The sequence below is a fragment of the Lepeophtheirus salmonis genome, chromosome 14 (genome assembly GCF_016086655.4).
Source record: "Lepeophtheirus salmonis chromosome 14, UVic_Lsal_1.4, whole genome shotgun sequence".
Lineage (NCBI taxonomy): Eukaryota > Metazoa > Arthropoda > Copepoda > Siphonostomatoida > Caligidae > Lepeophtheirus > Lepeophtheirus salmonis.
In genome coordinates, this window is record NC_052144.2 from 37,173,829 (window position 1) to 37,199,916 (window position 26,088).

At 31.7% G+C, this 26,088-nt stretch overlaps 1 protein-coding gene across 2 annotated transcripts; it reads right to left on the reverse strand.

Moving 5' to 3' along the window:
* Positions 1–1,001: 1,001 nt before the first annotated feature.
* On the reverse strand, positions 1,002–25,728 carry LOC121129111 (irregular chiasm C-roughest protein). Of its 2 annotated transcripts, none has more exons than XM_040724790.2 (9): positions 25,512–25,728; positions 21,346–21,752; positions 8,715–8,947; positions 8,463–8,659; positions 5,110–5,381; positions 3,231–3,421; positions 2,541–2,892; positions 2,010–2,461; positions 1,002–1,942 (listed from the first exon to the last, which is right to left on the reverse strand). In XM_040724790.2, the coding sequence occupies exons 2-9, from the start codon at positions 21,623–21,625 to the stop codon at positions 1,550–1,552; spliced, it is 2,370 nt and encodes a 789-aa protein (XP_040580724.1). In that variant the 5' UTR covers positions 21,626–21,752; positions 25,512–25,728; the 3' UTR covers positions 1,002–1,549. The 2 variants fall into 2 exon arrangements, with proteins under 2 accessions (XP_040580724.1, XP_071749402.1); XM_071893301.1 differs by lacking the exon at positions 25,512–25,728 and adding an exon at positions 21,822–22,216.
* Positions 25,729–26,088: the final 360 nt, after the last annotated feature.

Below are 26,088 nucleotides of genomic sequence, written 5' to 3' on the forward strand. Positions count from 1 at the left end.
TCATTATGTTTTTTTCTCAATTTATTTGGGACATAAAAAACATACAAAAAGTGCAACACTAGACACATACAGGTTAATGAGACTTATGCATTTGTTTGACTTGACTAGTGCAACAATGTTAGGTCTCACATTTGAAAAGGCAGAGCGCAAATAAGATTCTAGGTCAATCAGCGATTTGATTTTGATCTCAAGCATACTCGAAAACACCGACTTACACAGGTATGAGGAGGGGAATGCAACCAGTAGTTTGAGCGCTACCACAGTAATGCATAGTGGCCCAGAATGTATTGAGGCTTCTCTCAAAAAAACAAAAACAAGAATCCCTTGCTGCAAAGTCGTGCACCATGTTAAGAAATTGGTCATCGATGTCTTCTGCTTCCTTCGGGAAGTTATCAACTCGAAAGCTGAAGATATCCTTCGTGAACTCCATCATTGGTTTGTCACTTTTGAAATCCAGAAAATAGTGCTGAAACTCGTCCAGCAGCTGATTCGCACCTACACCTACGTAGTAAAAACCGTTGTGCTGCGACCAGACTCGAATTTCCCTCACTCTTTCTTGTTCATTCAAAAATCTTAACCCTTAACATACACTATCATCACAACAAACACAAACTAAATAAAATACCCATAAGAATATACGTATGAGTAATTACTTAATAATATGAATCCTGTTATATTTAGTATAGACGCAATTGGAGTTGACATTTCTAACCAATCAGCGTTGTCAAATTTACCCAAACATGGCATACAATAACTTATATATTGTTTGTTTTTGTTACTAAAACTGTCTGTAAATGGTTGTGATTTGAAATTTGGTTGACAATTTGAAGCAGTCCTTCATCTGTCAAAAACGATCATTCCCCACCTGGCAACTCCATGGTTCCCCACTGGTTAAGAACCACTATTGCACACCGTCAAGAGGACTCCTGTATCATAGGGATGGAATCTCTCTTATTAAAAGAACTTTTCGATAGCATTCATACGAATAAACGAAGTACGAATTGTTATTTAATGTTTTTTATTATCATAAGAAATAGTAATTATAGCTTTATAATATATAGCATATATAAATAATAATATATATTTTCATATTTCTGGTTTAGAGGGGCTCCAGGGTGGGTAGAATGGAATGAATTGAAGTAGCTAAACTGAGAAGAAGAAAAAATTATAATCATAACAAAGTTCTTGATTGATTGACTTCTCGTGTTTTTCAAACAAAAGAATGAAATTTAACTAACGTCATTACTTAGGGACAATATTAAGTAAGTAACTAGATACAAAATAATAATAAAATCTAATACTTCAATAAATGAACTTTTTAAGAGGGGTCTGACACAGTATGAATTACTCTTATATAAACTTATTGGAGATAGGGGGGAGGGGTGGGGGCTTGAGAGGACACGCAAAATCATAACTATTGATGTCTTAATCATAAAGAGGAACATTTTACTAATAATAGATATATCAAAGGAGATAATAATATCACAGACGTAAGTCGTCGTCTTCGAGAGACAGGATAAACAAGGATTATTACAAGATTGTAATATTTTTAGACATGAGTTGCAAGAGATGATACTTTTCCAACGTTCTGCGTTGTCGCTGTAAGCCCGGGTTGAAGCAAAGCCGTGGAATTAACATAGACGCAGTAATTATCTAAATTATTAATATTGTTTGAGACGACAGAGGAACTGTTACTCCGAGGTGTTGACTGTTGAGCAGGAGGAATAATGTAGTCGAAGCCACCATGTTGTCCTCCACCATGATGATATCCGCTACCACTACTACCAACAACACCATTATTTCCACTGGAAGTAGGATGAGTGTATTTGGTATTGGCATAATAGGATGAGGGATGCGCTGACGAAGAAAAAATATTATCATTGGATTTCATTAAAGGACTAGATGAAGCATTATTAGAAGTGTATCCACCATTCAAATGAGCCTGTAAAAGAAAAGAACACGTCATTCAAACAAATTGGTCACTGCTATAAGCGAAAAATCGATCTTACAATGCCGGAGCCATAAGTGTCTCTGTAATTCATGGAGTCTACAACATCAATCGAAGTTGGCTTCTGCAGAATGATTCTTTGGGTTTGAGTATTATATGAATTTATGTCCCCTCCTCCTACTCCCTGAAGAGGAGGTGAAACTGAGAGTGGAGGATTCTTGTAGGAATCTTCGGAGCGTTCACCCCAACACTCTTCTTGACTTAGAGATGAAGAAGTTCGAACTTCAACTTTATTCATCTCCGATGAGTTGTTGGATATTTCATCTGCAGATGTAGATGAATTGTTATTATGATTTCCTTTTATCACGGTTCTATGGATCGTGAGGAGATTATTCAGTTTCTTATTGGAGCTTGTTGAGGAGCGACGACATAGAACGACAATCATAATAACTGCAATCGTCAAAATCACTCCTCCAATGACTGCAGCCATAATGACCAAAAGTGGTAGTGCACCTGTGGAGTAGGGAAAAAAGAAAAGAATATGAGTTTTGGGCCAACAAGACAATCAGGATTCCTCCTTTTCCAAACTTACTTCTCTTTCTCAAATGCATAATATCCGTATCTTCTCCAAGATCATTGCTCACAGTACAAGAATATGACCCAAAGTCTTTTTCATCAATTTTTTTAATAATGAGGGTTGACTCTAGTTCATTAGAGGAAAGTTTATCTTGAATCGTATACTTCTCTGAGTGGATATTAATCTTTGCACCATTAAAAAACCAAGTCACGTATTTTGCAGGAGGGACAGAGAGCCCTGAGCAGCTAAAAGACCCTGTTTCCCCTACTGCTCCAGACTCAAAACGATTTCCGTTGCGAATAATGGGGGACTGCTTCATGTAGAGCATTGCACTTGCAGTGATATCCTCATAGCCAGGTACAAAAGCCTGAAAAGAAGAAAAAAAATATATTTGAATATGTACCTACACATATTTATGTTAAATGCTTCTTTAGAATTTGCAAAGATTATAAAAAATTAATCATTTTCCTTCTTTCCTTCACAGTATAACATATCATGCAAAAAAAAAAAAAAAAAAATTACAAATAGACATTAATTTTTTTTTTTAGTTTGAAGTTACATAAAAACTTTCTGAAAAAGGGTTAATATACAAGAAGTGTACAGAAGTAGGTAGAGGGGGGCTATAATTATTTCATACTCTTATTATTATTGCTATGTATGAAAATGAAATATGATTATGATTATTATATTATTTAACGAACAAACCTTGCAGACATATTCTCCAGTTTGACGTTCATCCACCTTAATTGTTATGTTCTCAGAGTGACCCACTAAAAATGACTTGTGATACCACTGGTAAAGGGCTTTAGGATTTGAGTCCACGCGACAACTAAGTTGAACATTCTCTCCAGGACTTCCTGAAGAACTCTCAGGTCTTGTTAGAAAAAGGGGAGGATCTGAAAAAAATAATGAAAGATAATGATGAGACAATCATTCAAGAAAATGCAATGGGTACATTTTTAGAAGGTGATGCTAGTTCAGAAGGAAATATAAACGTTTTGAAGCATTCATAAATGGTCAATCTTTATAACAGCGCTATGTAATTTTCCCTCAGGACATTTTGCTGTAAACCATTTCGCCTTGGATATTTCCAGTTCATATATAAATAAATGAGATTTATATGTCATTTTTGATTAAAATTGATGTTCCCACGGAATTTTTGAATCAAAATATGTAATGTGTATTACCATAAAACACATTAAATGGTTGTTTTCTGTGGGGGAAAATGATGTTATCATGCCTCAAAGTTTTAATACATACACCCAACAAAATCTCACTATGCAATGAATTCAAACCAGAGATCATAGGTAATAAAATGAGTATAATAAGAAAAACAAAATAAATAAACACGGCAACGATTCGAATATAAGAATTGATTATCAGTTCTCTGTTAGTAATCACCATAAGACATGATGGATTATTCATAGTAGAACAGACTCATGGATTGTCGAACAAGCATAATATGAGGCAAGAACATAATTACATCATTATTCTAACAGAAAACAAGCATTTAATGCATTTTATAGTTATAAATATTACATTGATGGATTTAGAAAACTCAAAGGCAATATCTATCCCAACCAAAAATAACAAAAACGGCGTATAAGCATAATTCATTTATATATGTGAGGTGAAATGGTTTAAGGCAAAAATCCTGAGCAAAAAAAGTGAAGGCAAAATCACCGGACACCCTTTATAACTACACAATATCACACAAACGAGACCAAAATAATAATAAAAAGCACAAAAAAGTATTTATCATAACAATGAATATTATCATTATAATTGTCCACTGTGTATGGAAATAAATAATACCTTTTAAAATGATATTTGCATTTTATTCTTTGAGCGTAGGGACTCACTAATAAAACTTTGATAAACATCTTGGATTTATATAATATTTTGCACGTATACAAAATTTTAAGAGGAATAAAATTTGTAAGGTTTTGTATATCAAGAAAAGCCCTTAAAAGAATGAATGAATATTAGTGTTAGGATTCAGTCTTGAAATACTAGGCCGGTTTGCGAACATTATTATTTTTTTGTTTTTGTTGTGAAGAACTAATTCATTTTGGAGAAATGACATAGAAAAATTCAGTGAAGAACGGTCCCACAATCTGTCTGTATCTTTTTGAAGGAAAAGTAGCAAGCAGGGGCTTCCGCATGAGGTGAGCTAGAGGATCGGTAACCCCCGAAATTCAGGAATTTTTGCTTTTTAATAGAAAATTTGAATTAATTATTCAATTTTTTTTCCAAACAAAGCCCCCTCTCAAAATATATATATATAAATCTACGGACGCCCCTGGCGAGATACAATAAAGGTAACGATATGAGTCACGACTCGTTTTTTGGGAACCTTTCCTCTAAAAAGTAAAAAAAAATCATTTGATCAGACATCTTCGAGTAACTTATGTGAGTACTTCATTTATTCCCATCTTTCCTTATTTACTTACTTAATTTTATATAAATCAAAAATGCAATTTAAAAAAAACTTTTTCTCATCTTTCTATAGTTAATCTAATTATAATCTAATATTCAATTAATAAAACAGACGTCGAATAAAATACTATACTAATTGACTTACAAGAAACGTTGAGCTTTGCTGCTTGAACCGTTTTCCCAATACTATTGGTCACATCACATCGAATAATGGCGTTGTGAAGTCTACGATCCACACTATTTATGATATAGTCCCTTTTCTTCGCCTCTGGAACTAACTTCCCAGATATATACCAATTGTAGCTCATTTGAGAAGGATTTGCATGAGCATTGCAGGAGAACTTGGCACTGCTACCCTCCTTAATCATTGGATCTGTTTGTTGAAGATTCACTTTGGGTGGATAATGGACCTGAAGGCTATATAAAAAAAAAAGAATTAAATTAATACTTTTTGGTGGAGTTAGTACGTATAGCACATGAACTACCAAATGAAAAAGTAATGAATATTTAAATGGCGAGGGCAATAAAATGAAAATCCCTATTCTCTGCAAATCCATGATAGCATGAATAGAGCGTTTTTACAGACGTCACAAATTGCATGGGAGATAAGGAGATATTCGATATCTTTGCAACATAAAATGAACAAATTTAACCTAAATTATGTAAAAACTTCATCAATTGGTTTTTAAAAAGAAATAAAAAGTACTCATTTGAATTAAATCTAGTACTTATTAATATGATTTAATTCAAATGAGTACTTTTTAACAATTAATTTTGTTTTGGATGGATTAAGGACTAACAAATTAGGGTAATTGGAGAAAATATATTAGTTGATTTACTGTTTACACTATCTACCAAGTAGTCCATTAAAATCTGAGCACTTTGAATTCTAAAACTTAAACAAGATATAATTCATTAATTAAGAACATAATTTCAAGAAAATTAATACTATAAATAGATATGCGTCTGAGCTCTCTCTTTATTATTAATGTAACCCCCTTAGCAGTAATGATGGATTCCAAGCGTTTACGGAAGCCCTGGCACCCACTGCAGATGTAGTACTCTAACATGGCGTCCCAGTAATGACTGACAGTGGGTTTGAAGGTGTTTGTGTTTGGATGACGGACACTGCAGACCTTCTCCTCGACATACACCCAAAAGTTGAAGTCTAAGGGGGCCAAAAGTATCAAAAAAGAATTGTGAAGAGTCTTCCAATGGAGGAGATGAGTTTCTTTCATTGCTGGTGTCAAAACTGGCCTCTCCTCCCTGGCAAGCCTCTTTTCACTCACTTTTTTATAGCTCTCTGGAACGCTTGCTGCAAAACCTGGAGATTTCATGCATGGACTTGATGGAATTGACCTGGACTGTTTTCTTTAATTCCACTGGGTCCAGATTGGCCCATTTGACAGAGCCTCTTCCTCTAGAACGTTTTGGATTTGCTGATAGAGTAGACAGTGGTCCTAAAGACGCCCAACTGCTTAGAGTAGGCGAGTGGAAATTCGTCGATCACGCTCAAGTGTCGTTTTGTCGACTTGCACATAAGCTACAGAGCTCAGGTTTGTTTTCTTTTGTAATTAATTGTTTATGCTTTAATATCTCAAATATGAATTAATATCAATCATTTAACCTCCATTAATTATTGAATAGTAAGTGCTCAGATTTCAATGGACCATCCAGTATATAAATATGAATTTATTAGGAGATTCTAACATTTTCAATACATATTAGGGTCTGACATATAATTAAGCTATAAGTTAGAAAGATAGATTTTTGATGGAGAGTAAAGGATTAAGTCCTTTTATTTGTAAGTACCTCGATGTATCTAAATATACGGCAGTAGTTCACCACCATTTTCCTTAATCTTAAGGAAAAAAAGAATTTTATTCTTATAAAACTTGATTGTTTATGTTTCCTCCAAGACGACCGACATCAACCATGCTGACGTCACATAAAAACTCTCTAGGAACTTGATTTGACAACAACGAATGATTACACAATTCATTTTCACTACAAATATGTAGTGAAAATATAAAAATATCGAGAGAAATAATGATTTATTCTGTTAGATATATTTGTTGCAAAAATATCGATTTATCGAAAACAAAAATAATAATCATATTTAGGAGTATTTTTATTGGAAATCGAAGGGCAACGGATTGTGTATAGTTCAAACGAATAGGTAGGAAGGTAAAAATCAATTATTCAGGACAAAAAGAGATTCTTTTTTTCGCAAAATGATCATAGGCGGATGAGTTTTGATTTGTAAATCCTTAGCTATTTTTGTATGTAAAAAAACTAAAATAAAATGTTTCGGAGTCACGTCAGCTTAGTTGTAATGACATTTCAAGTGAACAATAACTAGAATCCAACGAGTGATCCATTAAAATCTGAAAAATTTGAATTTTAAACTTCAACAAGATACCTATAAACAATACAATTTCAACAAAATTTACTATAAATAAATGTGTGTCTGAGCTCTCTTAATCATTAATGTAGCCGTCCTTAGCGGCAATGATAGCTTCCAGGCAGTGGTGGAATGCCTGGGACCTGCTACAAATGTAGTCCTCTGTCATGGCGTCCCTGAGCTGGCTAACAGTAGCTTTCAGGGCCTCGGTATTTTGATGAAGGACATTGCAAGCTATCCCCTCAACATAGTTGTAGTAGAGTGGGTTGATATTAGGGGTGTAGAGGGTCCAGGAGGTAATGTTGTTGACCAACTATTCCTGTGCCATTTTTAAGGTGTGTGCATGTACACCATCCTGCTGTAAAACTATATTTCCATCAGGATAGTTTGCATGCACTCACAGTAAAAGGTTCTACTCCAAGGCAGTCACATAATCGGATCTCGTGAGCCTGTATCTGATCGCCAAACAACAACAGAGGAACTACTTTACCGTCCGAGCCACAAAACCCAAGAACATAGCAGAGGTAGGATGTTTTGTGGTACTAATTATCCTTATTGATTCATCAATGTCTCCAAAGCTTAGGAACGTATCATTCTGACTGTTCCTCACGGGGTCGACAGTCAAGGAGTGCCCGAATGGAAATTCGTTGATCACGTTCAAGTGTCATTTTCTCGGGTTGTACGTAAGCTAAAGAGCTCAGGTTTGTTTTGTTTTGTAACTAATTATTATGCTTTAATGTATCGGAATATAAATTAATTTCAATCACACAATCTTAATTAATTATTGAATTAGTAAGTGTTCAGATTTTAATGGACCACCTGGTTCAGTGGGAAGGAGGATAAATTAAATTAGCAAGGACATCGGCAGGAATTACTATAATCCTCAATTATACTCCGCCAAAGATTTACACTTATACCTCCCTAACAAATCATCTTTCATGAGCACACGCACTTTAAAATTAGATGTACCTACTTGAGTAATTAAAGAATAATAATAACAGCTTTGGATAATTAAAAAAAAATATTCATACGGTCAACTACAAAAACTTGCAGGGTAAAAATGCTTAAGATTTATTACTATGTATGTCTCTTACTTGATTGAAACAGAATGCGGCTGCCGATCCGCAGAGTTTTGAGCTTGACACGTAAAGTTCTTTTCATGATGAGACTCTGCCTTTGCTACAAATTTGAGAATGGACTTCGTATTGAAACGTTTTCCATCCTCTGCAAGTTCTTGAAAGGTTTGAACTCCTTCACGAACGACTTCATTTTGACTATCAAACCAAGTAATCTAAAAAATAAATAAAAATAAATAAGATAACCTTATCTTTAGATCAGTTTCTTACCTCAGCAGCTGGCTTTCCACCCCGAGACTCGCAGACAATCTCCACACCTTTCCCTTCCACAGTCCTTAGAAAGTCCCCACTGGGATGAATAATGGGTTTGGAAGGTGGGACAAGGACAGTTAAAACGGCGTCCCGGGATCGAATTGGAGGCGTGTTCTCAGCTGCTCCCACTTGACATTGAAACTCTGCATCGTCCTCTAGATCCACTGGATTGATGTCAAGGGTCCAGTCATCTATATAATCATAAGGAATAATAAGTTAGTGAGTAAGAGGAACTAGGCAGTTGGGCAACAATATTAAGTCAAAACTTGTAAGAAATGCAGAAAGGCACTAACTTCGTTATTTAATCATAACTGCCTGACTGCAACATTTGTATGATATATACGAGTATATATACAAATCTTAAGGTTAAGGCTGTGTACATATATATATATACATTAATTAACTCTATAAACTTTTTAATTGCTTCTTATAATATTATTTTTTTCCTTATAAAATAAATATATGAGTGCTTAGTAAAAAAAGAAAGAAACTGTGAAATATCTGCATTGGTATCAAGTCTTTTTCTTCTTTCACTCAAACTCTTAATACTATAACGCCTATCATATTTGATATAATTGTTTTGGAAGTCTCGATTTGAGCAGTTTGACCATTTTTTCTCTTAAAAGCTTCATGGATATAATTGCATATACAAGTATATAAATTGATCATAGAACATACATAATAAAATGCACATGTATTACTTATGACCAGAGATGGTGGGATTTGTGTAAGAGCGACAGGAGAAGGCTGGAGCGAGGCATATGGTATTACTGAATGAAGAACATAGTTTGTAATAGCTGCCTCTAGTGTTATGTCGATCCTTATTTATTCAGCCCAGTCCAGTCTTAGAACCGGTCCTATCGGTCCATGGAATTTTTCATAAAAATAGTGATGGACTATTAAGCCAAATAAGATATATGTATTAGGACCATTGCACATATATTGCAAAAAATATTGCTATTTTCATTATAATAAAAACATATAATATTGTTACATAGGTATATAATTTATTTTATTAAAGAACGAAATAATTAAAAAAAAGGGAAAAAACCCTCAATGGCGTCACGAGGGATCGATTTTAACTTCTATAGTACTGAACAGTGCGACTGGACTGGACCATGGTCCTAATTAAAGACCGACACAACACTAGTCACTAGCGACTCCAAGAAGGTTGCTACTAATAACACCAAGAAGGCATCAAAGAGTACAAGCTATGATTTCAATTTGAACATCACGAAACATATAGAGAATATGATGTATAAGGGGGGCTAAATTGTTATACAAGTACATACACTCGAAGTGGTGTTAGACATGAAGAAAATAAACAAAATAAAAAAATCTTTGATAACATGGAAATGAAAAAACATAAATGAGATACAACTCTTCAAAAGAGAGTGAAGCAAGTCCAACTCAAAAATCCTTTTGAACTTTAAAAAAAAAAAAAATAAGATCATAACATATGTATATGTACATCACTCTATATTATAGCCTTTAAATATTCCCACAATACTTTTCATATTTAGAGTTTATATGTAACAATAATAAATTGTATAAGATGTAGAACACTATTTTTATCAATGGATATGACCCAATAGGTAAATGGAATGTAGAGACCAGGGTCGTTGTTAGGTTTCATACTTGGAGAGTTAGCCCCAAAAATTTATCAACACCGTTATATAATTACCTACTCTTATAAATAGGTTTACTTTATGTATACACTAGCAAAAGGTGCCAGGGTTGCAGAACTGAATAGATTGTAATAGAAACAAGGAATGAAGTTAGAAGAAAAGAGAGAAGGGATGTAGAAAGAGATATAGAGAAGGGAAATGATATTTTATTTCTGTCAAAAACATAGTTTTAATGACCTCGGAGCTCCAAAAAAATGTTCTAATAACATACTTGATTATTTTTTAGGTCTACTAGCTAAATTCCAGACTAATCTGTTCAACTATTTTGGATTATATATGTGACAACACCAGCAACAGCTCCATGAATATATGATGATTCTTTTTTGGGAGGGATTGAGGAACTTCAAGGGGCCTCAATCCCCTCCTCCCGTAAGGACTAGCTACGCTACTGGAAGGCACTTCCAGACTGCCCTCTTTCTGGTTAATATATATCTGCACAAAAACGCTTTTCTGCTGGTGATAATAAAAAAAACAGACTTTTAAAGTTTGATGTCTCTAGCAATTTTACTTGCTTGAAAGGAATGAGGATTTTATCAAACATACAAGAGCAAAATTTAACCCTTGTTGAAGTGATAGTTGTTGAACAAAAGGAGGAACAATATATATATATTTAAAATAGTCAGGAAACCCGCTAAATCATTGAACTTATTAAGAGCAAGGCTCACACTCTTTTTTGCTAATAAACCAAATACTAAAAAAATATATAATGTACATTTTTAATATTTTGGAATCGGGTATAAGAGCCCTAAAAAATTGTATCTATCACGGCAACGATGACATGATAGGCCTCAAAATTTGTGAAAGTTAGTATTTTGATTGTTCCCCCCAAGAGGAAGGGTCTTTGTGCAGTGAGTTAAAAGATATGAACTCGAAAACAGGACAGTCTAATGTACGCACATACACATATATTTTTTGAATAGAGGAAAAGAACGAAGAATCAACCAAACACCTGAGGCTTGGAAAAGTGTTTTTTAAAATAATAATAACAATACAATAAGTATATGTTGTGTATGTGGTTAATGAGTGGTTATAACCTTTGTGGTCAGGGCAGGGTCGAAATGTTAAATAGAGGCAAACACGTACGTAGCATCAACGTCATCATGACACGATCTCTTCTTCTCTTTAAAGGAGATTGAAATGCTTCTGGGTCTGTTAGGAAATATTTTGTAAAAAGCTAGTATGGGGGGGATTGAAATCCATTATGCCCATTCGTGCTTAGAAATAGTAGCTTTTATCTAATAAATTTAATATTATAAATTTTTTGAAAAAAAATTAAAGTTTTCAAATTCTTTCCAATTTTTTTTTATTTTCGCTCAATATCTATGGATTTGAGAACTTTTTTTCAAAAAATTAAAATTTTTCTGAACAGATGTGGATTTTGAATTTTTTTTCTCCAAAAATTAATTTTGTTTATAAACAGCTGTGAATTTTTGAAATTTTTTTCCAAAAAATTTAATACCTTAAATTTTTTTTTCTTCAAAAATTAAATTTTTTGTGAATAGCTATGAATTTTTCCCTAAAAATTTTAAATACTTGAAATTTTTTTTCCAAAAAATTTAATTTTTCAAATTTTCCCAAATAATTATAATTTTTCAATTAAAAAAAAAAACCAAAGAACACGGCAAAATAAAAAATAATGATATAATCTTTCGGGAACACCTAAAATCAGAACCATTTTAAATCAGAGAGCCTCCTTTATTTTGACAGTTAGAGTTATTGACGTTTGAAGATTATAATATACGAAACTCTTAGAAATAAATTGCATGTACACCCGCCTTTAGCCCTATTTCAAAAGGGATATCAACCCATTCAAAATAATCCCTTCTTGGATGAGTCAAAAACTATTGTGAAAATGGGGAAAGTATTATATGCAGAAGATGTAAATCCCACAGTAGAATTAATTTGAATTTCTTATTATAAGGTAACATTATATATATAACTTCAAATTGTTTTATTGTATTGCTCTAAATGGAATTTTTAAAATTCATGAAAAAAAAAAAAAAACTGGTTTCTCTCTCTCTCTCTCTAACCATTATTATCATATTATAGAATAATAAGAAAATGCTTTACATAAGCAAGCTATGCTTGCTTATGTATGTATACAATATACCTACTAACACAACCTTCTCAAAGGCAACTTTTTTATTATTATAAACTCTTAAAACATCCAAGTTTGAGTATATTAGGGTGGATTTTTTTAAATTCATATTTCGAATTTCGATTAGGATTAGTAAGGAAAAGTTATGTTCATGTTTTAGGAAAATAAATATCAACCAGAAAAGACATTGTTCTAGAATGCTATCTATATGTAGGGTTGTACATCTTAGTATTTTTGCTATGCAAAAACAACCCCGTAAAATTAAAATCACCCTAACAATATGAAGAATGTTTTGGTTTATTTTAGCAATAACAGGGGTGTCTGCAGAATTATATATATATTTGGGTAAAAAAGGCTTGGTTTTTGAATTTTTTGAAAAAATTTAAAAAACCTTTGGTATTCACATAAAATTAAATTTTTTCCAAAAATTTAAAAATAAATAGATTTTCACAGAAAATTAGAGTTCAAATATTAAATTTATTGGAAAAAAATCCCCTTCCAGGACACCCCTGTGGACGCCCCTGCATAAACCCAAGTCCAATAGCGTATCGAGGAAGGAACAGGGTAAGAATTACTTCGTTTTTGATCTTCAATTATGTACATTTATAAAACCCAAAAAAAAACAAAAACCTTAGTGTTACTCTCTATTTTTTAATGAGCTCTCAACCGTATTTACTCAATACTTGGATGTTATCTCCTCAAAAAAGGAATAATAATTAGTAAAGTTTGAGAAGATTAATGAAAAAAAAAATATATTGTTCAGGTTGGCAACAACAAGAAAACTTGCACGTTAAAAATGCTTAGGATCCACAAGCCTATCAATAGATAGCATATCTTGGTCAAAGTTGAAAAAAGGTTCTAGTTTTTACCATATATATATGTATATATCACTTCGTTATGTTTATTGTATCACGCAACCTTTATTCAAATGTCCCGCAATCCATTAGCTATCCAACGGCTATTAATCTTTTAAGTAGTCCACACTATCATTGTCATACTATCTATCCACAATTTTAAAATGAATTACATAAACATATTTCATAATATTACAATCCTACATAGTACTTTATTCGATACAGTATGATGATATTTCATATTAATATTTTATTAAAAGTTTAGCTATACCAGAAAGTAAAGTATGGCCAAAGTTTTCCAATCAAACTAATAAGATAATAAGATTTTTGAATTTATTTAAAAAAATAAAATTTTTACTCCATTGCATAAGGTGATGGAATGACTATTTTTTTAAGAAAACAAATCCTTAATAAAAAATTTCCTTTTTTTTTTTTCAGATTGATAATTTTTCAAAAATTTCTTTAATTGGGTAGGGCTACAACCCCTCCCTGTGGACGCCCTTGATGTTAAATTCTCAGAAAATACAAGATGACGTCAAATATTTTCCAATGTTTGTATGTATTATGGAAGCAATTTTGCTAAAAATACAACTTGAAGTGAGAATAAGTAGTGCACCGCACTTAAACATTAAAGTTGTCCCACAAACCACCCTAATATATATTATGTATATAGTCCTTGTTTTCTTTTAATACAAATAATAATAATTTAATACATTGCATGACACAGAAACTATGTGTAATAAACAGAAAAACAACAATATAAATAGATTTGTTCCAAGGAAAGTGACCCTTTGGTTAAGAACAAAAAAATTCAAAATAAATAATTAAAGAAATATATGTATAAATATCATTATTTTACTCTTGGTATGAAATTGTTGTTCTCGTCGTCTTAAAATAATAATAACGAATGACAAGTCATAACAAAACAGTTTTTTAAATTGAATTATATGTAGGACTATATATGTATATATATTAGATACTATATCATATAAAATTAAAGGGGCTAAGAGAAAGGACACTCATAGAAGAGGTTGTTAATTAGGGATATGTAAACAATAAAACCCGCACTTAAGCTGAATCTCAAAGGACCAAATAAATCTGTTCACTATTTAAGAAAACCATCTTATTGAATTAATTATTATATTAGGTCAAGTAAAAAGTTCTAAGCGTTTTTCGCTAGATGTCTTTAGTGAGCCATTATATCTCACGATTGATACATTGCATTAAACAAACAGTTTAAAATATGCTTTAAGACTAAGCATACACTTTAAAAAAAATTCATTTATAGTTTTGTGTTTGGTGAATTATCCAGTTACAGCGTTCCAAAATGGAACTAATAGAAAAATTGATCTATTCTTCAGTATCACTACAACCAAGGTAAAAAGGCGGCTGCCAAAAAAAGTCTGCTGTTTATGGACCCAATATAGTATGGAATGCAACAGCAACCCCAAGGTTCCAATGATTCCGTTCTGGTATTATGGACTTCGAAAATGAGGGCTGATCTAGTAGGCCAATCATCCAACATGTCTATAAAATAATGGAAATCCTCGAGTTGGACCGGGATTTTAGTTTTTATTAATTTATTTTCATTTTATTGTCAAAATAAAGTGAAAAACCTCAGAACTTTTTAGTTCACCTTTAACTACTAAATAGCTATTTCGGGACTTATAAAAATGTCTACTTGATCAACTCTCGATTTTATAAATTTATTGCTCCATTGCATGTCAAGTGTACGTTTATCCTAAGTTTACTTTGAAAATAAAGTACAGCTTCAGGTCTATAGTGGGACACGATGTATTGATGCCGGAGTTGGTCAGAAAGTCTCCTCACTTCAAAACTTTGAAATGTGATTTATCTTCTCCATCATACGTTCCATTTTCAAAATTTATATATCAATATGTCCAAAAAACATAACATTTTAAAATGGTATAGGGAGGGTCAATTTCATAAGAATGGTGTCATATATTGATGAAAATATAACACACAACTCTATTTTAATGTCATTATTTTTCTAAAATAAAAATAAATTTTTCCAATAATGGTCAAAGCGATGTTAGTAATGTTCTGAACACAGGCCCCAGAATGTATTTTCAAGTGGGGAGGGAAAAATTATAAAATGGTAACGTCATAAGGGGTGGCCGAAGGTGGTTGGGCTTTTTTGAAGTTTATTTATTTATTATAAATGCCAAATTCGACTTACATTTTTTTTTAAGAAAGTTATGAAATTGAAAGTTTTGTGACAAGAGATTGTTTGTGATAACTTTAAAAATTCTGCAAGAGTGATGATACAGCGTTACTGGTTCTGAACAACGTTGATTGGTTTAAGTCGTATCTTTTCTTATTAAGTTCAGAACCATTACCTATTATTATTAATAGGTAAATAATAGTCTACAGATTTGGGAATAAGTGGCCACTATTTTTACTAAATGTTATAGGGATTTTTAATTTCAATTTTCGGAAAGGAATGAAGGTTTGAGAGACACAATAAAGAAACCGTCATGACTAGTGTTGTGTCGGTCCTCATTTGTTCGGTCCAGTCCGGTATTAGGACCGGTCCTATTTGTCCATAGGAACTGTCAGTCCTGGGGATCGGTCATTAAGTGTCGGCCCTTGGAATTTTTACCAAAAATATCGATGGTTTATCAATCCAAATAAAATATATGAAATATGTATTAATATTATTGCACATTGCTTGCAATAAATATGATTTTATTTCATTATAATATAATATAATACGAACAAATTATATTGTTACTTAGTTATATAATAATTTCTATTATATAACGGAATAATTAAAAAAAGGACGTCACGAGGGATCGACATAACCTTCTTTAATTAGCGACAGAATATTAATCCTGACATATTTGTATAATGTTGTATCAGTCCTTCTTCAGGACTGAAGACTGCAGCCCGTCAAGTTCAGTTTAGGTCCGGTCCAGTTAAGTCGTCCTGCATATCAGTCCTAAAAAACTTGATTACGTCACTAAACTTCATTTCTTTTTTGTTAATCATTTCTATTAAAGGCGGTTCGAAGGATTGACAGTCTTAAGGACAGCAGTGGTGTCCGAAGGGGGTGGGCTGGAGGGGATGTAGCCCCCCCCCCAATTAAGGAAGCTAATATTTTAATTTTTTTTACAAGATATTTTAATTTTTGGATTAAAAAAAAAATGGAATACCAAGCTTCCCTAAAACAATATTTTTCTGCGGACACCACTGGACAGCCACCAAGGACTGATAGCAACGGTCCTAAGAGTGGAGTGAACCGAATAAATAAGTCCTGACACAGCACTAAATCTACATATTCATATATACCCAGGTATTCGTGTTAGAAATATGACGGATCAAAATTGATTGATTCTATTAGATCAGTCCAAGACATGTTAGAATGAATGCTCTTAGCACCGGTCCAGAAATTCCAAATCGAATTGCAACACTAATAGAAATATATATATATATATATTTATAAAGATATATATCCGTCATTTAAATGGAATATGTTAAATGTAATTGAAATGAATCAAAAAAGCATTCTAGGTTTTCTTCAAATTATTTATTTATACATTTACGAAAAAAAAAAAAAAAAAAAAAATCCTACTAATAATAAAAACTAATGCATATTCAAGTAGATGCTGCCTGCCTCTAGTTTATATTTTTAAACTATGAAGGTATTTCATTTTTTGACAGAATAAAATAGTAGTTTTTTTATCTTTATTATTATATAAACCTCACAACCTATCAAAAAGAAAATAAGAAGTACATAATGGAAAACTCCTAAGATTTCATAGTGAAGGATTGTGTGTAGTAGTATCTAAAATAAATCTTTGTCTACGTACAAAGTAGTGATGGCACGATTAAAAAAAAAAAACCGAGGGGGATTCCGATGGAATTTTAGTAAAATTTAGGGATGCCAATTTTGCTATCAAGGGCGTCCACAGACTTATATTTTAGGAGGGAGGGGGGTCTTTGTGTTTGTTTTGTTTTTTTGAAAAAAATAGATTAAAATTGAAATTTTATGTAAAATAAAATTGAAAAATTAATTTTTCTGTAAAAAAAAAAATTTCAAATATACGATATGATATTTTTTTTTTTTTTTTTAAATCTACAACTATTAAAAAAAAATTCAAAAACCCATTGCTATTCTCAAAAAAAAAATTGAAAAATTTGAATAATTGAATTTCTAATTTATATTTTTTTTTTTTTGAGAAAAAATTAAAAAATACTTATTCAGAGAACGATAATTTTTTTGTACAAAAATTTGAAAAATTTAGTAATATTTCTAATATTAAATTTTAAAAAGAAAATAGGAAGGACCCAATGGAAAACTCATTGGATATCATTGTAAAAGATTGTGTGTAGTATCTAAAATAAATCTTTGAAACATACCAAATTTTCCCCTCTCATGTTTTTTGTGTATTGAAGTACATAATAGAAATATTAATAACAAATAAAAATGGCAGAAATGATTGAAGTCTCCCCCCCCCTCTCTTGCTTCACACAAACAACCTGCTGTGCTGACATATTGCTATTATTTTTCTTGATTAATTTTTAATTGTAATTGCAGCTGGAAAGAGGGGGGAGGGAAAAAACTAACAAGGAGGTGAGTTGACAAGGGATGATTGTCAGAGTCAAAAAGAAGATGGTCCACAGATTCTCATGCGCATTTTTCTAACCCAAAATAATATTCCTCCAAACACTGAGAATCATGTGTAGGGAAATCATATCTAGGGGAGGATCCATTATAATTCAGGATAATTATTGTTTATTTTATAAGTAGACTTACGATTTTTTTGGGCAAAATGAACACACAAAATATCAAAATTAAGCAATTTGTATTAAAATAAAAATACACTTGTATAAAAATAATTTAAAAATATTAGGGTTGTTTTATATATTTTTTATATTTTGTATAAATAGAATATCGGGAATTGACAATATTTTTCCTTTGTTGCAAGATTTAAGGAGGGATTGTGAAACATTCAATTGTCCACCAAATTTCCCCTTCCTCTCATTGCCTGTTGTCGTCGGAATCTGGTTCCCTCACATATCCGATTAAGTCATCCTAACCATGATTGTAAATATACCATAGATATATATAAAGTTTGACCTCCAAAAACAGAGCCTAATAAAGAGGGTTTTTGCATGTGGACTTTCCCTCCACAAATATCATCAAAAAATGTTGTGTAATCTAACTAGAATCCAAATTCTATCTATTTCATTCGTACCAATTTAGAAAAATGAGCAATTTTCACATAAAAAAGGGCAAAATGAGGTATTTTTTGAGCAATCGCTCACAAATCCTAATTTTTTTATTAGCCATTCGGAATCAACCTCTGAGAATTTCAAAGCATTATCATTGAATACTTATGACTGATATTTGGTTAAATAAAAATACTTTTTATATATAAAAGAAATTATAATGTAGTCGTATTAATGAAATATACGAGGTCTGTGCGTGTTTTTATTATTATTCTGTTAGATATATCAAAAATTCATGTTCACTTACAGTATATTTTAAGATTTGAATTAAATATAAACGCTGGGATTCTAAAATGATTTTTGTTTTATTTTTATTAGTACTAAAATGAGTACCAAAGTCATTTAACAGGCAGCTAATGTTAACAACCGTCATTATGCATACCCATATAATACTAAAAACCTGGAATCAAAGGCTCAAGCACACCCACTACAAATGAATAACTAAGAAATTACAACTACGACATAACATAAGTGTCATAAGGTCATTTGTCATATTTTATGAGAAAAACACCCTATCATTAGATTTAAACAGTCGAATGTACACCTATACCTAAAAAAAAAAAAAAGACCTCTGATGGGCTTGATATTAGCATTAAATAATTTCATAAAAACTGTGATTTATGAATTTCACAAGCCAGATTTTTTTATATAGGTGTATATATTTGACTATTTAAATCTAATAAATACTTTTTCCCCTCATAAAATATAACAAATTGCCTTTTGAACTTATCTAATGTCATTGTAGTAATTTGTCAGTTCTTCTACCCCCTTTGTGGGAGGGACGCTTGATAGGATCGACATAGTTTGCTCCGAAAGCAACCTATCACAATATGGAGGAGCCATTACGACAATCAGGAGCGGAGTAGCAGTCCTTTATTCTTAATTAGGACAAATATATCGGTAAATTTACGATCGGCTTAGATGCTCTAAATTACTTTTTCTCCTCCTTCACACAACTTCTCTTTATAATATATTATATACATTTTAAAAACAATATTTCTTATAATATGTGTGTAGTAGCTCTCATGAATTATTATCAGTGGGGAGAAAAGATTTATTTATACGCATAATTAGTATGAATTACGCCAAAAAAGGATTTAGAAACGCTTTACTTTACAATTATTTCAAAAGATAGTAAATATATATATATATATATATATTTACTAACTACAGTAGGTAATTGTCTTATATAAAATTTCAACACTAGCCTTAAGAAGAAGAATAAGATCAAAATATCAAAGTTGAATAAACTTTTTCCCCTACTAATAAATGAATATTCATATTTTGATATTAGAGTAGTTGTATGGATAATAAAGGATATACAAAAAGGTTAGCAGCAATAGACTCTGTGACAATGAATAGAGAACAATAATAATCAACTGTATTTAACAACAATAAAATGCTTTAAAATGAAGTTCTAAATCTCAAGAGTAGGTAGCTAGCAATGATTTCCTTGACATATAACATAGCAGGCCGTCTGCAATTAGAAAGCAATTCAATCTCTGTTATGAGCTAGCCGGCATGCACTGCATTTTTACAACTATATGCCACCGTAATTTACCCAATAGTTGACTCTTTTTTTTAATATGTTAAACAAACAATTTTATAATATAGTTAGAAGTTTTCAGCTCAGCGATTTAACATAAGCATATATGACGATATCACAGTTTTGTTATTTGGGGGCCTGGTTGGAGTTACTTTGAATGAATTGCCATTAATAGACCAATATATACTACCACTAAAAATAATATGGTGATGTCAGTTAGTTATGACGTTAGTGTCGAGCATTAAAATGTTTGTGAGGAAAATTTTCAAGTACATAAAATATTTGCAATTCGAAGTTATATCTATAATGTTATTTACTATTGATATCCATCAATCAGTGAAATAAGTTTTACAGTAACATTTAAAACTATGGGCCTCTTTATTTAGGATTGAGCTGCAGTTATAAGAAAAGTTATTATGGACAGGGGTTGTACAATGTACATGTGAAGGCTCCGTGAAAAACGTTTTTTACTGATAAATCAAATACTAAAAGTTATCAAAAGTAGAACACTTGACTCATAGCATCATATTACAAGAGGCCTTAAAATGACATGTAAATGGCATGAGAGGTCTCAAACTTGTAACAGTTTTGTATTGTCCCTAGCAGAGAAAAGGTATTTCTGCAGGGAGATAGCAATATATGAACTCGTAAGCGGATAGTCGAACGTACATCCATGCACTAAAGGAATGAAAATACATAAACTAAAAAAGTTTTAAACATAGTTCATTATTATTATGAAGAATAGAAGTCGTCATGAATCGTAGTGGTATCTACTACCATTATAAAAAATAATATCAAAAGTGATATGACATTTTGTCGAGTTTTTTATTACTACCTTTAATAAATTAAATGCACGACACACTTGCTTTAATAGCTTATAATAAATAACATCTACCCCTAATGTTGTGGTAGTACTCTGCCACAACTAATATATAAAAATGTTTGTATATAGAGAAAAAGAAACCAGTTTTTTTAGTTCTAAGAGACAAATACTTGTAAGAAAGAATGAAAAAATATAATATTGTAATGACGATAATAATAATTAAAAAAACCAACAACTTTTTTTTTTTTAAATCCGACCACACAGACAACAACAGTCCCTAAAAGGTAGTATACAATATATTATAAGATAAAGAGGAGTCAATACCTTCTTCATCACTCCCAATCATGTGATAACGACTAAACCCCGTCAAATTTCGCTCAACTCCAAGTCCAAACCCATCACGCGTCCATTGTAACTCCCCTTTTTTATTCACTACACGACACGGAAGTGTCACATGCTCTCCCACAATGGCGATTTGATCCGAAGGCTCACGTATAAAGGACTGTTCCCCCGACCCAGAGCGTGGAGACGTGAGAGACAGGGATCCAGGGATAAGCAAACACACAGATGAGATGAGCAAATAGATGCAATATCGAAGAGACATTATTAAATGCTCATTCCAGATACTTCGAATGGAAGCACAGCTTTACGGCAAAGCTGATATCGTTGAATAATTCTTTAGATAATGAAGAACTTGTCCTATCCAATCTATGTAAGTTTTTATGTTCCAACTGAAAATAAACAAACAAATAAAAGACCTTATTATAATTTGAATGAATAAGAGGAAATCGATTTCCAACCTTTGTCAAAAAATATGGCTAAAAAATAATCATAATTTAACTTTTATACCATTATAATAATCATACAAAACAAAATAAAAATAACATAGTCTAACTAAAGAATAAAAAAGCCGTAATAAAATAACTTCTTGCAAGTTTTATTACACTCTCAAGACCTTGTATAGAGAGCGAAAAAGAGAGGACTACACACTTGGGAAGCGACACTTGAACGAACGAAGAAAATAAAGTTATTTTTTCAACTTTTACAACTCCTTACATAATAATAATAATAATATTATAGTACATAGTATTATGAACATGACTTAAAGTTATAATAAGAAATTATTCCCCGTTCCAGAGTCTTCATTATACTCCCCCTTTATGATAGTTTAAGTTCAAAATGTCAAAATTCAGTCGGAATACTTTTATATTGTTGTTGTTTTTTTTTGTAGAAAGGGAGAAATCTGACGACAATATTTGTCATGTCGTTAACTCTATAATGTCACGCAACCTTTCTTCCAAAAAGAAACAGAAAAGTAAATCCGAAATCATTCGGTAGTTTGGCAAATAAGGCAATAATACCTAGGAACTCCCAGAACATCATTCTCATATTATTTCTCCACAATTTTTAAAAAGAATTACACATGTGAATTAAAATCCTACATAGTATTTTTTTAGATATTAAGAGCGTAGCGTAGCTATAAATTTCTAATTCTATATGCTATCCAAAATTGATTCTGATAAATAATAAAATGGCTCAATTTACGAGAGATTAATAAGGAATTGTATTCCTGTCCTTTCGGAAATGGAGCATTAGTATAGAAGAACTTATCATTTCGTTTATTTATCAAAAAGAATAAATTATGAAATAGCCATGACATATCAAGTAAGATGAATGAATCGAGAGCTAACAACAAATTATATTGGGTATTTTTGTGTTAGCGAGGAAACGCCGTGTTATGTTGCATGATTTTTCTAACAATTGAGCCTGGGTTAGGTACATTTGTACCCTTGGATATTAAATAATCTTCCAATTCTATCAACAACTTATTCTTATTAAGCCTTTGTAGAGCCCGGAAATTCTTAAAATAACAAAAATTCATAAGCACGACACCACAGATATGAAAAAGTTTAGAAATCCCTTCTTTAAAGTTTAGTTCACATTATTCTTGGAAATTTTAACTCCCCAAGAGAAATATTAGACATTTTCACTTAATTAAATGTATGTTCCAGATTGTTTTTTGTGTCAACTCCCAAAAACTTTGATTGTATTCTACTAAAAAACAGTAATCACAGATACTATTTTTTTATAATATGTTCCATAAAATAAATATCCTATGATATATGTATTAATAAAAAAATATATAATACATATATTTATATAGATACAATTTCAAACATCTTTTTAATACGATAAAAAGAATTTGATAAGTTATTATGAAATACTATCTCCTCTCTCCTCTCACATAGTAAAATGTGTCTTAGAATTTAACTATTTTTCCCCTTAAAAAAATTTAATTAATTGAAAAATATATATATACAAACATATAACTAAGCTATATTATGTTTTTTGAGCATCAAATTACTTTTTATGGTAGTGCTTTATATATATAGAAAATGAGTAAGTAAGAATTCCCCCAACTTTTTCAGTCGTTTATTAAGTTAAAAGACAAAGTTCAAACGTATATATGAAACAATAACTACTTTTGTTCATCCTCGGAGCATAAAAAAGCAAAGACTCCAATCTATGACCGACGACAACAATATCAACATCCTTGATCTTCATAAATGGTTGTAACCGCATAAATGGCTCCTTCCGGATATTATAATACAATTTTTTTTATAATTATGTGTTTATTTGATGATGATCTGTCGTTATTAGCTGCTGCTTTCCGTGTGTGCCACAAGGGGAAGTCGTAGCAGGAGGAAAAATCAACACGTTATTTTTCATGACAAATCATGTAAGCATATAATATCATATTATGAAGGATATGTAAATACTATTTTTTGTTCGTCAATTAAAGACAAACGTTTCTTTCATGTCAAAATAAATAAATATATTATATATATCAAGATATGATTGATATACTTTTATATAATATAATGTGTGTAAGGTCCTACTTATATCGTTTAACAACACTGATATTACTATGTGTTAGATATACGTAAGTGAGGATAGATTATTCAGTTGGTGTATTTGAAGTACTATCAACTAGGATATTTGTACACTTTTTATTTATTTATCTTAGAGCTACATTGAGAATTTTAAGAAAAATAAAACATCCATTTTCAATTTGAGACAAGGCATTGTAAAAATGGTTTTGGAATCTTTTTGAATATGAGGCTTTGAAATGGTTATATTTAACCATTTATCTCTATCTTCAACAGTAAGTGACTGAAAAAGTTTGGAATCTTAAGAATAAACACTCTATGGCCTTCTCTTGAAGAATCAGAGGCTATTAGAAAAATAAGAGGTTATATTTGAAATTGGTGGATCAAACTCAATTTAGTTCAACTTATTTTGATCTTGGGACAAACAAAAAAGATTGTTGTCTTTTTGGGATAGTATTGTTATTCATGGATTACTTGAGGTATGGATTAAGTAATACCCAGGGAAATTCTCGATTTTTTTATTCTGTGTGACTTTTCATAGAGAGAATCCCCTCCCTCCCAATCAGCTACTGACTGAATTACGTAGAAATACTACTACTCCACACAATCGGCGACAACAAAGTCTCAAAATCGTGGATTTTACTTTACTAAAAGATCTTGAAATGAAAAGTTTGATAAAATATATCAAACATTTAATTTCTCAACATTTCACTTAAAAATCAATAATTTAGAGTACTAAACTATATCCACAAATACCAGCAATGTAACTAGTTAAATTGTACACTGCGGTTCGGAATTCAAGAGTTGACACTATGTGAAGATGGTCAAATCCGGTATGATGGAAATCGGACTAAGCAAGTAACTGATATACTACACTTTAGTTTGATTTTCCGTCAGACATTTCTAAAGTAATCCCAGGTTTATTCACATAATGCTAGTTTAGTTCATGATTTGCTGTTTCTTTTTATAGGCTTTTAGTGGGGCATATTACCCGAGTACAGATAGTATGTAGATTGTGGAGATATCTACATAAATAATATCTGTGAGTGTAAGAAAGATCCAATTTGTCTTATCCTGAGGTCTTTCTATCTAGGGGTGTTTTGTTATTTTTGCATTGAAGTATGAGGCTGATTCCTTCAACAAGCTCTTAATACTTAATAGGAGGCAAACAACAGACATTACATATTATTATTTAAGAAAATAACACATTAAATAGACTCGCTGCTACACGAGAGAGGAGAGAATAAGTGAGAAGAGGAAAGAAAATCGTTTTTGGAAAAATAAGATCAATTACACACAGAAAGCCTCAGGAAATGGGTCGTTAATGATAAAAAAGAAAAGAAAAAATACATAAGAATGAAACATTCTGAGATTTGGGCATAATCATGGGTTTCATCCTCCTTTGCCTATCATCATCATCTTTTTTTTTTTAAACCCTCAAGGTTGATGGACTCATCCTCATTTTAATAAAAAGAATCTAAGAGCAACTTCCATTATTCGACGTAATGCAACAGTCAGTAAAAATAAATAAATTAATAATTCGGAAGAAGACATTTTGTCAACGTCACTCACTCCTACCAACTGAATGTTTTATCTTACCTTGTCAATGGAACGCCTATGACACTTGTATTAGATAAAAATACAAAATCAATTCCCGAATTCCTTATTTATTTACTAAAGTCACGTATATAGTAGTATGTTTATCACAAATATTAGATACAATGATCCAACTCACTCCGACACAAATCACTCACAAACGGAGACTGGAGCGGAGACTTCTTTCCTTTTCTATCATACACACACCAAAATAGAAGACAGGTAAATAATAAGAAGAAGAACGTAACAAGAAGAAGAAGACACGCCGGGAATAATGGGATTCAAGTGTGTAATACATTGAATATTTATTCCCCGTCCGTGAGTCCGTCTCTTCATGAGCGCTAAAGAAAAATAGTGGAAAAAAGGCGCGGAGAAAACCAACCATCTCATGAGACAAAAAAAAAAAAACAAGTAAAAAGAGAATAATATAAATCAACCCCGTTGTAGTACTATAAACGCTCATTGAGTCACCCTACCACCAAAATATGTAGGTTCTCTCTCTCTTCCTTTATTTGGTAGTTAATCTAGTTTTTTGGATGTATGTATGTATTTCGAAAATGTAAAGAGAATGATTCAACAT